The sequence below is a fragment of the Neomonachus schauinslandi genome, chromosome 5 (genome assembly GCF_002201575.2).
Source record: "Neomonachus schauinslandi chromosome 5, ASM220157v2, whole genome shotgun sequence".
Lineage (NCBI taxonomy): Eukaryota > Metazoa > Chordata > Mammalia > Carnivora > Phocidae > Neomonachus > Neomonachus schauinslandi.
The window spans coordinates 106,751,842-106,766,409 of NC_058407.1; the positions used below are offsets into that span (position 1 = coordinate 106,751,842).

Here is a 14,568-nt window from a genome sequence, read left to right on the forward strand (position 1 = left end):
GTGTGGCAAGTGCCAGGATAGGAATAGTCAGGCCATAAAAGAAACACGAAGAATCAGTCAAAGGCTTTCTAAGAGAGGAGACACAAAGAGAATCTAAAAGGACAACAGGGAAAATGTAGCTGTCCCTTCTCTCCTGAAGTCTTTGCTGATGTTCTTAGAAAAGGTGCCCCTCTTAGGTGTTTTGGTAGTGCTCTGTTCTTCTCCCGAAGCACCACGAGCACTCTATAAAGGGCTGGGTAATTTGCCTTCTCCACAGCACTACAGAGTCCAAAGGGCAGAGGCCAGCTCTGTGCTGCACACCGTGAGACCCCCTAGGGAGGTGTTGATAAAGAAGAGGAGGTTTATGGTACTCTTCGTCAAAAGCTGTATTAGTGGACCAGTGGGGAGGAAGCTAATAATAGTGAGTTAAAGAAAAATTGAGAGATGAAGCAGCCAGATCTTCTTTCTAAAAGATTGCTTATCAAGATCCCTCATGGATCTCAACCTTTAGTTGGGGCTATTTGGATCTATGGAAATACTACTCAACACACTACTGCGAGGGAAAACCTTGTAACAATAATCTAGAAGCCCCCCCCCCCCCCCCCCCTCCCCCCCTTTTTTTTTTTTTCCACCCCTGAATATTTTTTTCTTGTTTGAAGGAAAACAACTTAGCTAGCTCTGGCCTGCTTGCATGCTCCTGGGTGCATGCTGTTGTTCTCTGTCTTTTTCTGTCTCTCATTGTTTCTAGCTCATTCTCATGTTCTCAACTCCATTCCCCTCATTGCTCATTGAGGTATTTTTCTGAAAGTGCAAAAAGAAGCCAAAAATTTTTTTCCACAATATTCTCCCAAAGAAAGCCTTTGGTGTCAGCTGTTCAAATAGTTTGTACACCCCTGTGGTTATTTTCATCTGGGCATTGTGTTGTATATATCACTCTTCTTACCTTTACTTTCTTCCTCTTAATAACATCTTTTTATTACTGGGCAGGTGGTAGTCTGTCAGAGTATTTGTTCCCTTTTGAATGTTCAGAGTGAGATTCACTTGGAGTGATTTTTCCACAATAAATGACTCTCAAAAAACCCTTGGCTCCATAGTCATTATTTTTTAGAATCTCTAGAATAGTAGTATCTCATAGATGCTCACACGTTTGTTGATTGAAGTAGCCAGACATTACACCCGCCATAGCAAAACAAAAAAGGGACACCAAAGTTAGATAAAAGGGAGAGGATCACCCTATGAAACTTTGCTTCCTCTGCTCTTTGGGCTGGCCTGAACACTCCCCGATGGGCTCTTGGCAGGTGTTCAGGATTCTGGCATAACTAACCATTTTCCCTGAGCTGTAACTGCCTTAGCAAAGGATTTGGGGACACTAAGTTTTCATATACAGGATTCAGTAGCCAATGCGTATTTTTATAAGCTACTGGTTATTTACCACTGGCTAGGCCCTGTCCTCTCCTTCAGGAAGCAGAAAGTAAACGTGAAAGGCTTTTGACCTCTGACGCCTGTTTCTTCCAGACCCTCACTGTTGTTCCTTACCCTCAGAGATGACAAATAAGGAACCCCTGGATTGTATCTTTAACCATTGGGAAGTTTTCTGTTCCTGACTGATGTATTTTAACCAACTTTAAAAAATTGTAGTTCCTGCTTTGGGGGTGTGTGTGTGCATGTGTGTGTTAAGGGAAGGGCAGAAGGGCAGTGACAGTGAGTGGGGTGCGTGCTTATCCTCTGGTTAAGTAGCTGGCTGATGCAGTTAGAGGTGGAAACAAAGTGCAGTGGGAGAAGGTGGGCAGAGGAATTCCACCAGCATCCCAGGCTACCTAGCTTTCCTGTGCTCCTCTGCCCACCTGGCTGACGGGGTACGAGCCAACCGCTCCTGTTGCATCGGTCAGGCTCTGCGCTCTCCGGCTTGTGCCTGGGCAGGCAGGGGGCGCACCTGCAGGGCACTGAGGGAGCACGGGAGGGGAGTGGACAGGCTTATGCCGGGGCTCCTTCCCTGCCCAGCTGTGGGTGGCTGGGAGCTGTGTCCCTGCAGTGAAAGCCACAGCTCCCCTTGCCTTGGGGTGGTAAAAGCCTCATGAACACTTGATCCCTTGCTGCTTTTCCTTAATTCTGCCATATATTTGTAAACAGTTCTTCCTTTGGATTTTCCTCAATGACCCCTTTCTGAATCAGCCACCTGTTTGCTGCTGGGACACCGACGCTGGATGTGATGGATTTGAGGAATTAGGACACTGAACAGTGTAGGGGACGTGGTTGGGATGGAGAGCAGATGCTGGGCAGTCTTAAGTCATTGGCATTGGTGAGGCACAGAGGTGTCACACTGCGGAGCTTGTTGGAGGAGCTGACACTGTGGATGGTCCATGGGGCACACGGGGCGTGTGTGGTGGCTGAGCCCTGGGCCCTGAGAAGAGTATTATAGGAAGTAGTGTTTGGAAGATTGCTGAAGTCCTGATTGCTGCAGGCCTTGACAGTAAGACCCATCCCATCTCTGCTGGGATTTTCTGTTTAACTCTTGGGAGGGCTGGCTGGCTGGCTGGCTGGCTGGCTGGCTGGCTTGCTTGCTTATTTATTTATTTATTTGCTTATTTATTTATTTATTATTTAGTTCGGATAATTGCAGAATCACATGCAGTTGTAAGAAGTAATACAGAGAAATTCTTTGTATATTTCCCTCAATGGTAAGATTTTGAAGAACTGTAGTATTACATCACACCAATATTAACATTGATACGACCCACCTATTTTATTCAGATTTCCCCATTTCTACTCCTGTGAGTATTTGGAGGGTTTTTAATCAGAGTGGTTATATTACCAGTTTCTGAATAAGAATTCTGATATTACGAATTCAAGTGTGCCTCAGAAAAATTCTTGGTTTTTCTTTGGAAACATTCATATGACATTGACTTTCTTTTCCTTTCTTATATGTATCTAAGATTCAGTGGGACCATTGAAAACATGCTGTTATCTATAGAAATGTGTTTTAAACTCAACCTCCCCCCAAAATCACTTGTTCTCTCTAGTGAAGTGTTAAGCATATTGTGGATTTGACACGCCTCAGTTCTCCCGGGAGAGCAGTGTGGTTATAGCCAAATTGCAGAGAACAGGGAGTCAGTTAACAAGTACTCCAGGTACAGCTGGGTCACCCAGGAGCAGGGTGACCTTTGACCCGGCCCTGAAACTACCTCCCTGGGCCTCAGTACACTCATCTGTGAATGTAATATTTCAGTTTGTTTCTAGGGCACCTTCCAGCTCTAGTATTCTTTATTTATTGCATGAACAGATAGTTAATAGCAGGGTGATAAAACTCAATTTATATTCTTGTGAGTTATGCAGTGTTTTTTAGAGCTTATTTTGTGCCTTGCCTTCCACACATTTCTTCCAAGGATTTCACCTCAGTCAGTGAAATACTGAGAAGCACCTTTATAAAAAGGGCAAAATATATTGGAAGGTCAACTTTGCAATATTGGTGACAGGTTTTTATCCCCGTGACATGTGTTAATAACTTGGTTCTTCTCACTGTGAGACGTGTCTTTAGAAAATGTGTAATTGCCCTGAAGATCAGGGAGACCGTCTTCATTTTGCATCAAGAGTAATTATGCTGTTTGCATCGTAAGTTCTAATAGAACACATGTAACTGCATATTATTTTTAGATTTGATTAAATACCTCGACGGCTTATGCCTGTCTTCTTGGAAAAGCTTTATTCGTTGCCTTGAGTGGTTAAATAATTTAGAAGTAGTGGTTAAATAATTTAGAAGTCGCTAGAAGAATGAAAGAAGCAAATGGGAAAGCTGATTAAGAGTAGGTAGGGGTGTGATATTTAACAGTTAAAAATGTATATGTCTGCCCTTTTAGTATTTGCTCTAATTCATTATTAGGTTTGCCATTTTCCACTTATTTAAAAGGCACCTTACCTAGAAAGCAAATCAATATTTACAGTGCATTAGTGACAGAGAATTCGAAATCTTGTGATGAGGGTTTATTGCTGTTTTACCCACTCTTCAAAGGAATGCACACATCAAACGGTCTCCACTATCATCCTGGACCCAGTGACATCGCACCAGTCCCCGTGTGTTCCATCCAGCAGCTTAATTATTGAAGATCCTCGTCTTTGAATTTTCTTTTTAATATTTCAGAGGATGTACTTGGAAAATCTATATATTAAATAAATCACAAGATAACGGGGAAAGTTTTATTCTCGTGTTTTTAAATGCATTGATTTTCCTAAAATTGAGGATGAGGAATTGTAATAATAATGACCAAATTACCTTAAACAAGAGGCTTCTATTATTTCTAATTACTGTAAAGAACACAGATTACATCAGGTCATTAGAATGCTGAAATAGGCCATGGGCAAAGCATGGAGGAAAAGGCTGTATTTGTATTATATTCCTCTTAGGCAAAGACAAAATTGTATTCTTTTTACAACATATGTTTTATCAGGACTGTGAAAGGTGGGAAACCTGTCAGATGAACCAGGCAGTTGTGTTTCTGTTGATAAGGCCAGATGTTTATAGTGATCTCCTTTAAAGTCTGGTTCAACTTGTCAAAAGACCACATGCCGTTTGTGGCTGCTTCTACACCATTCCCTATAACTTGGGTATTTTCCTTCTCCTGTGTTGCTTGTAATACTTTAACCTGTTTAGAGGCCCCTGACAATGGCTTTTGATACTGCTCTGAAACACGTTTGTATTTTTTCTAGTTCATTTTTTATAAATCATTATAAGTTCTGTTAGGATGAGGTTTGGTAGGGGGTCATTGGTATAGTGTATGAACATATAAGGAATCACACATTTTTTTTAGCATCAAAAAATTTCAGACCCCATTAGTGCCACCTCTGGTCTTACAGCTGAGGAGCCTGACGCCTGGAGAGGGCACAGACACACCAGGCTGCCCGCTGTCCTGTTCTTAATGTGTGGTCCTGGGCATCTTGGGAAACACTCAGATCATTGCAAGGAGGCTGTTAGGGCAAGACTGTTTTTCAGAGTATTACCAAAATCTGTGTTGTGTTTTTCACTGGGTCGATCTTCTGCACCAGTGGTGCTCAGGCACTGATAGGTAAAATGCAGGCCCCTTGGCACAAATCAGGACATTGGCACCAGATGTATTTTTTACCCAACACCCTCACACTTTAAAACACAAGCCATTTCCATCTGCTGTCCTTGATAAAGCGGCAAAAATGATTGCTTTTACTAAATACTGGCCTTTGAGTATCCAGTTTAATATTTTGTGTGATTAAAATGGTAGGTAGGCGTAAAGTATTTGTACATATTGAAGATCAGTGGTTGTCTTGAGAAAAACTTCTATGTGATGGTGGGCGTTGTAAGAGGAGCCAGCCCTTTTTTTAGTGGAACACCATGTTTTCTTTTTTCTTTCTTTTTTCTCTTTTTAGTTTTTTTGAAAAAGGACAGAAAACTGTGGTTCTTCAGACTTTGATGTCTGGCAGAGTTTCTAGAAAATGAATGAAGTGAGCCTGTCGCTACATGGCAAATACCGGACAGTATTTATTGCCAAAGAAAACATGCAAGCCTTCTAGTGAAAAGTAGATTTTGGAAAACACAAGTCCTGCCACCACTTAATGACTCTTCTCATGAAATGGGGAGTGAAATCACAGTCTGTGATTTTCTGATATGAAGAAATACATCAACCTTTTTAAGAGTGATATAAGCCAATAATATGTTCCAGATAGCTAATGTTACAGAATTTTTTGATGAGTAAAAGATCCAGAGTAAGACAGACAAGTCGATTTTAATGTACAAAGAATGAGAAGTTTACATTCCATATTGCAGCTAACCTTTGAGAAACTCTCATTTGTCAAGTTTTGGCGTGGTATCAAAGAAGAGAATCTACAGTTTTGGAAAGATTATTAAAATACTATTCCAGCTAAGTATTTGTGGAGTTCTTTTTTTCTTCGTATGCTTGTCATGTTGCAGCACATTGAAATCAGAAGCAGGGATGAGAATCCAGACGTCATCTATCAAACAAAATGTAAATGCTACTCTCCCACTAAATAAACTTTGTTTTATAAAATAGAATTTTCTAAAATTCTGTTGTTTACGTTAACGTGTAAATGGGTTTATTATTGTTAAGTTAAAAATGAATTAAGGAATAAATATTTAAATTGTTTTCATTTCCACTTCTAATATGGTAAACGTCCCTAGCTATAACCCACATAAACAAAAGCTCTTTGAGGCCCTCAGTAAATTTTAGAGTGAAAGAGTCCTGAGATCAAAATTTGACAAGCACTGGTCTAGGCTGGTCTCCTTTGGGGTGTACTTCATTATCTTATACATTGTACTTATACTTAACCAGGAGGTTTTTCTTTCTTTAACACTTCTGAAATTGGGATGGCTGTTGTTTCAATCTATATGCATAACTAACATTAATACTTCTTTAACTCTCCAAAATCATATGTTGCTATTTGTTAAAAATCAGTGTATGATTTTTTAGTATATATAATCCTGCTTAGAAAACAACAAACATTTTTCCTTTTACAAAATTGAGACTCACATTTTTATCTCCAAGTAGCTAGAAATGGATTTCATGATTTGGGTAGTGAGTCAGCACTGACCCAGGCGCCAGGAAATTGTTCCTGAGCTCCTCCTGTCATCTCGCTGAGCCTCAGCTTACTCATCTGTGAGGTGAGTCACATGTTCCTCTGTTGTGATTAATGTAGAGCCTCATTAAAAAAAAAAAAGACTCAGATCACTGCAAGTTAAATCAATGGTTCTAATCCAAGGTTACTTAGGTGTGTGTATAAACTGGATAAAAATGTCCTATAGTTTTCATGCAACCATAAAACCAAGAAGAAATTATAAACCAATACAAATGCAAATCTCACACCATCAGTGTGTTGCTGAGTCTGAATCACAGGCACCATGAATGTAGACCAATGCTGTGTGGCCTGGGGGCTTTGCATTTGGACCTAGTGATGCTGCTGGTGTGCACTAGGATTCAGTTCTTTCAGCGCATTGAACTGCAAGAAAACCTTGATTTGAAGATCATTATGGTATCATTTGGCATTCTTTTATGAAGAACACATTGTTTACATTTGAAATTGAGTTTTCTCATTAGCCTGGGACTCAGATCACCTTCCTGCATATGACCGTGAACAGAAATGTAAATATGGGGCTTTGAAATTGCGTCAGGGTACTTGGTTACTAGGTAGTACAAGCAAAAGATCCAGACTATATTATTTCCTTTTATGGGCATCACTAAAATGAAAACGGAAGGAAATGAAAACGGAAAGTGTAATGTGCAAAGAACTGACAGGAAGGGCTGGCTGATAGCACGTCTCCTGGGACATCTGTCACACCGCGGGTCCTATATGTGCTGCCCCAGTGCAGTGCCCCACATCTACCCAGAAGGCTCTGCCCGCAGGGTCTGCAGTCCTCGCTGCACCTTATCTGCTTTCTAGCCCCCGCTTCCCCCCCCCCCACACCTGCAGTTTCATGAGTTACAGATGCAAGAGGTGAAAGGCTAATTATTTTTGTCTGTTTCAGACTAATAGATTAACACAGTGATCATGTCCCATCAGAAGATGCATCCTTATATGCAATTTATTTCTTCTGGGAAAAATTTTCAAAAGCAAGCATAAGAAGCTCTTTTCTTTTGTCTAAGCAAATTCAATGAGATTATATAGTTCCTGAATTTATTTTGGGGTGGAAATGTACTTTTATGTGATTGTTTTATTGTGGCCATTACTTCTGTTCCATTTTTAAAGACCATCTCTGGTGAGTAGTGCTTCTTTTAGATTTACACACAGATGCACACATAAGGTGCTCACGTGCAGGCATGCGTCTACACAGAAGTTGAGGTGTGTAGAGTTCCTTAACAACTAAATAATCAACAACCCAGTAACTGGAAAGCAACAGAACTCATATCCAAGAAACAGTACTATAATTGGCCAGAACTGTTTTATTCTTCCCCCTCCTCTTTTTGCTTTTCTGCTAACATTTTTGATGTGATGAATCTGGGAACAGTTTTGTTATTTGGGAGGGAAGTCTTTTTTATAGTAAGAGCATTGTAGTGTTAATACACATAGATTCTTAGATGTATATTTTTGTGAACTTGTTTTGAGAATGACTATATAGTTCTTGGTGTGTTTTATTTTGGGGTGCAATGTATAAGCAGTAAGGGCCATCACAAGTTTTTTATTTACCACTTAAAAGTTGGAAATTATTCTCTATAATTTTCATGTGTGTGTTTCTCCCAGCAAATTAAGGTAACTACTAACAGTATTAAATTAAATGTTCAGCATATTTTTTTCTGGTAATGTTACCCAGGCTCTCTTATTATCAGATCCTCATGATATAGAAGCACATGTTAAAAGCAATATTTTATTCATATGCTTCTGTTTCCTCTGATCATTTCTAATTTGCTTTAACATCTTTGAGACTATTGGATTGACAGTGGTTTAAATATCACCCTCAGTATGTAGAGTCTGTTTTTAGTTGAGCATCCATCCTTTAGGATCTGTATAACCATACCATTAATCAGTTCATCAGTGTTCCAAAAATGTTTTTCATAGTGTAAATCATGAGTTTATTCCACCACTGAAGCTGTTTTGTCAGAAACTATTTATTTATTTGAGAGGATGAGAGGTGGGGGAAGGGGCAAAGGGAGAGGGAATGAGAGCCCACATGGGGCTTAGTCTTAAGACCCTGAGATCATGACCTGAGCCAAAATCAAGAGTCAGACACTTAACCGACTGAGCCACCCAGGCACCCTTTTTAGAGACTTTTTAGAAATATTTACCTTGCATTCTAGTTTTTGAAAATGGATCGTCTCTAACATTATTTATTTTTTAACATAATTTAAATTTTTCATCTTATATTTAATGTTTTTGAGTGATTTTGCTCAGTTGGTAAGTGGAGTTTTTGGTTTTGATTCCCAGTGTTACAGACTCATGTGCTTTTGTTCTTATCTGGTTTTATAGTTCTGTTCCTTCTCTGCTATACCAATGATTGTATCTGCTAAGGTGTGCTCAGTGCTCTTGATACAAATATTAACCTGAGTTTGTTAATGATTGTGTTATAGCAGTTGCAAACAGACCCCTCTTTTATGTGAATACAGTTGCTGAAACACTGTCTTTCATGTAATTGTGTATGTGAGTATATGCCAGATACCTGCATATTACTTTCAAGATTCCCATTATCTTAAGGATAAGAAATGTGTTTGTGCTCTATATTTTCTGATAGTACTTCTTTGAACAAGGTAATTATCTTATTTAACAGAATTCCTTAATAGATGAGCCAAGAAGTTTAGATTGTGTATTTTTAATCCCGATATGGTTAAAAGTTAGATAAAATTTGTTCCATGGCTCACATCGTTATTTCTACTTTAGAATATGTATGATATATATCTTTTAAAAGATTTATTTATTTATTTGAGAGAGAGAGTGCGTGCATGAGCAAGAGGGACAGAGGGAGAGAGGGAGAGAGACTCTCAAGCTGACTCCTCGCTCAGCAGAGTGGGGCTTGATCTCACAATCCTGAGATCACGACCTGAGCCCAAACCAAGAGCCCAACGCTGAATCAGCTGCGCCACTCAGGCGCCCCTGTATATTGAGTATGCACGGAGTGTCAGGTACTGTTTTAAGCACTTCATCTCATTTAGTCCTCAAGATACCCTTATGGAAGAAGGATGGTTTTATTGCGTAGGAAGAGACTAGAAGCAGAGTCTAGTTAGGCGACTTGCCCAGAACCAGACAGATACCAAGTTGATGAAGCACAAATACGAGCCTGGGCAGTCTGACTCCAGAGCAGGTTATCCCATACATACTACATTTCTTTTGCCGTAAAGTGTTTTAAAGGAACTAATGGAATTTCTATTTAGAATGGTGACCCACTGTCACCTAAGTGTTACTCTAATCTTTTGGATTTCACTACCTTTATCCTAACATGTAGTTTTCAGACATTAGTTACCTTGTAAAAAATATAATGCTTTTTTGTATTTATAGATATGCCTCTTCATGTCCGACGAAGCAGTGACCCAGCTTTAATTGGCCTTTCAACTTCCATTAGTGATAATAATTTTTCTTCTGAAGAGCCTTCACGGAAAAACCCCACACGCTGGTCAACAACAGCTGGCTTCCTTAAGCAAAACACTGCTGGGAGCCCTAAAACCTGTGACAGGAAGGTAACCATTTCTATTCTGTGTCTTCTTAGTATCAATGATGAATGTCAGCTGCTGACTGGATCCTTTGCTTCTAGCCCATCTTCACTATGGCCTTTTGTGTGTGTGCGTATCAACTTCTGCATCAAAGTTTAGATGACTTCTTATTTTATATTGCCCTTGCATTTTATGATAAAATTCATGCTAATAGATTTATTTATGTATCCATTTTTTGAATAGATAATATATTTATGATTAAAAATGAAATCTTTTGACACGAAACGTGTACATGTAAAGTCCCTTTCCTACTTTGTCTCCTAGTCACCCTATTTCTCTTCAGGGGTAATCCCCTTATTAGCCTTTTGCATGTCCTTGCAAAGGTATTTTACACATGTATTGGCAGATATTCCTATTGGTTCATGAGGTACATTAAAGAAATTATAGCATTATGGACTTCTAAGGATGAAAGTAGAATCCATAGTCTAACTACCCTATAGACAATTTTTCTTCTTAGAGAAAGGACGTGTACTTCCTAGTCTTAGTAACATTTTCTTCTTTGAGCTAATTTATTTCAGTCCATGACCTAATTTATTTAGTCTAAAAAAATAAACTTTATTCTATTTTTTCGAGCCTTATCATCCCATTCTGTTATACCTCTAACCTTTTACTCAATGAGCTTTAAGCTGTGTTTGTCATTTTCACTGCTGAATCTGTAGAGTCTCAGTAAACATCTGTTGAATGAATTAATATTTTTTTCAATGCAGACAGTAATTGAGCACCATGTGTATGTTGAACTATAATTACATATTAATATTAAAGTGAATATAGCTTAATATTTGATTTATCCTTTGCATTTATGTGAAAGTACCTGTTTTAATTTTTTTTTTACTTGTTGCATTTCTACAAACACTCTTTTGTAGTAGTTCATTTAAGGAAAAAAAATACATAGAGCATCTAGAGTACCTTAACTGGGAAGAATCTACCAGGAAAAAACAGTGTGCTGTAGTCTCTGATTTTTTGGATTAGGAGTTTAACTGTTAGGCTTACTTTTCTGAAATATTTCATTATGTATTTGGTGAGGAATCAAGTTGGAGTATCTTCTCATTGAGATTAACTTGAAATTTTAGAATGCTTGATCATGAAGTAAACCATCCAAAGAAGCAGAATCCAGTTTATGAATAAGCCTCATGACAATTAATTTGTGTTCAGAATAGATTTAATTTACATGGGTATTTAGAAGTGTATAAACAAGTAGAGTTGACAGTTAAAAAAAAATGCATTATTAAAAAGATTTTCACATGGTTTAAGGATAGTGGCTCAGAAGTCATTGAGGTAATCAGGGTTTTCTTTTTAATTCCTTCCACATCCTGGGTATGTGAGTCAGTGTCAGTTGCACAAAACAGAACCACAGTAGCTATTTTAAACATAAACACAAACTTAATACTTAGAATTGGAATCTCAGAAAATCACTGGAAGTGCTTGAAGAGCGGGCTTTAGGCTGGACCTCCTCAAGGACTTTCTGAATAATGCAGTACTGCACATCTTCCCAGAGAGAAGTGACCTGAGATCCCTCCCCCTGCATCTGCCCACCTGATGCTAGCACCCTGTCTCCAGGTGTGCTCACCTTGTCTCTTGTCACTTGTGAAGCTAGGAACTGAAGCCAGAAATGCCTCAGCAAACTGGATCCTCTCCATCGCCAGGCTTGCCCCTCACAACACAACAGCCCAGGACAATTCCCTCTTCCACAACCATCATTTAAATGTCAGGCTCTTGTATGCAAATGTGCAGAATGCTGTTTGCCTCTAGATCCTTACCTGTAGGGGAGATTTAGGAAATGGACTTTGGCCTTCCAGCTGCGGCAGAGCGGCACAGCGGGCACGCTGCCAGAGGACTGTGGTGCACACTGCCAATTAGTCACCTCACTGAGTGTTTGTTTTAAATAACATGTATCTATCATTGTAACAAATTTGGGAAACTAGTGCAATACAAAATTAAATTATTTATAATGCTAAAATTTAGCAACACCTAGTGTTGAGATAATAAAGAATACACACACATACGCACATACACATACTGTCACACATATATATATCCACACAGAGTTGGAGTCATACTGTGTCAACACTTGGATCCTTATTATTTCTCCTTTTTTTTCATATCATACGGATTTCCCCTGGTGTGAATTTTATTGGAAATATATATTTATCGGGGCGGGGAGCCGAGGGGGAGAGAGGGAATCTTAAGCAGGCTCTACGCCCAATGTGGAGCCCAACTTGAGGCTCAGTCTCACAACCCCTGAGATCATGATCTGAACAAAAATCAAGAGTCTGAGTCACCCAGGCACTGCCCTGAAAAATATTTTTAATGGATGCAGAATATCTCATTGTAAAATACACTTTATCATTCTCTTATTGTTGGACATTTATACTATTTTCATTTTTTTCACATTATAAATATAAGTGTTGCGAGACAAATTTGAATGTAGTTTTGTTTTAAAAATGGTTATTCAGGAGTGCCTGGGTGGCTCAGTCGTTAAGCGTCTGCCTTCGGCTCAGGTCATGATCCCAGGGTCCTGGGATCAAGCCCCACATCGGGCTCCCTGCTCCGCGGGAAGCCTGCTTCTCCCTCTCCCACTCCCCCTGCTTGTGTTCCCTCTTTCGCTGTCTCTCTCTCTGTCAAATAAATAAATAAAATCTTAAAACAAAACAAAACAAAACATGGTTATTCATGGGCACCTGGGTGGTTCAGTTGGTTAAGCAACTGCCTTTGGCTCAGGTCATGATTCTGGAGTCCCAGGATCTAGTCCCGCATCGGGCTCCCTGCTTGGCAGGGAGTCTGCTTCTCCCTCTGACCTCTCCCCTCTCATGCTCTCTCTTTCTCATCCTCTCTCTCTCTCAAATAAGTAAAATCTTCTAAAAAAATGAAAAAATGGTTATTCATTCAATAAGCTTTTTCCTATGTGGAACAGTTTTTAATGTAGCCAAATGCCCACACTTCCTCATAGGAAAGACCTTGATTTACCTCCACATCTTTAGATGAAATCATGTTTGCATACAACACACACACATAAAGGGTAATGTGTAATGACTTTGTCCTTTGAATTATCTTTTTCTTTACTTTTCAAGTACCCATTTCCTAAGCTTGCTATCAAAATTTTAAGCTGTTTGTATTAAAATCTGAGAGATTTTCTTTTTTGTATGTGTATATCGCACTAAGTGCTATCTTATTTTCATTTATAAAATGACTTCCTGTATTTTCAGTATTCAGAACGGGTACTTGGAGGAAAGTATACTTGCTGATCAGTATTAACTTGATTTACTTCTCTTGAGGCCATGAGAGCTTGCCTATGCTGGGCAATTTCAAGATGTTATACATTTTTATGAGTATGTAGTGGCTTAGGTTTTCTGTATAAATGCATTGAAATAAAGGAGTTAAGGATTCATAGTCTTGTGATGCATTGATCTCTAATAGTTAAAATTAAGTTGACATTCTAGTATAACTCATCAACATAGTTAAGTGACCTCTATTCTTCTAAGTTGATAAGCAAAACAAACAGTTTTGGAATAATGTCACCAATTAGTAGAAATCTCTTATTTATGAACTAGGCAGTTCCATTCAAGTATCTTAGAACCCTACCATGTTGAACTCGCTCCTGTGGCTCAAAACCAAGATGAGAGGTGGAGTCTTCCCAGTTAATGTAGTCATTCCACTATTAAATTTAGAGGGTGACGTAGACAGATTTTGGTGCAACTAAACCACATGAGAGCTTGGAGAGACCAAGGGTTCTATGGGCTTCTGTATTTCTTACAATTCTTCATTCTTTAATTTGGAAGTGAGATGTAGAATAGACGAGAGTCTTGGCTTTTTTTTTTTCTTTTCTTTTTTTTTTTTTTATTAACATGTATTATTTGTTTCAGGGGTACAGGTCTGTGATTCGTCAGTCTTACACAATTCACAGCGCTCACCATAGCACATACCGTCCCCAATGTCCATCACTCAGCCACCCTATCCCTCCCACCCCCCTCCACTCCAGCAAACCTCAGTTTGTTTCCTGAGATTAAGAGTCTCTTATGGTTTGTGTCCCTCTCTGGTTTTGTCTGGTTTCATTTTTCCCTCCCTTCCCCTGTGAGAGTCTTGGCTCTTTATTTTATTTATTTATTTATTTATTTATTTTTAAAGATTTTATTTATTTATTTGACAGAGAGAGAGACAGCGAGAGAGGGAACACAAGCAGGGGGAGTGGGAGAGGGAGAAGCAGGATTCCTGCCGAGCAGGGAGCCCGATGTGGGGCTCGATCCCAGGACCCTGGGATCATGACCCGAGCTGAAGGCAGACGCTTAACTGACTGAGCCACCCAGGTGCCCCAGAGTCTTGGCTCTTTAAAAAAGTTCTTTGGAACATTGACTCACTCCTGTTGCCCCGCATTTTGTAGCCGATTGCTTTTTTCAACTCTTAGAGAACATTTTGCTCGCAC

The 14,568-nt window shown here is 39.4% G+C and overlaps 1 protein-coding gene across 19 annotated transcripts in view; it reads left to right on the top strand.

The window, feature by feature from the left end:
* PARD3 (par-3 family cell polarity regulator) overlaps positions 1–14,568 on the top strand; it is a 656,432-nt gene that overhangs the window by 299,177 nt on the left and 342,687 nt on the right. For all 19 annotated transcript variants that reach the window (XM_021685996.1, XM_044915499.1, XM_021685999.1 and 16 more), the window contains exon 4: positions 9,940–10,118. In XM_021685996.1, the coding sequence (XP_021541671.1) occupies positions 9,940–10,118 (179 nt within the window). The remainder of the gene's footprint in view (positions 1–9,939; positions 10,119–14,568) is intronic.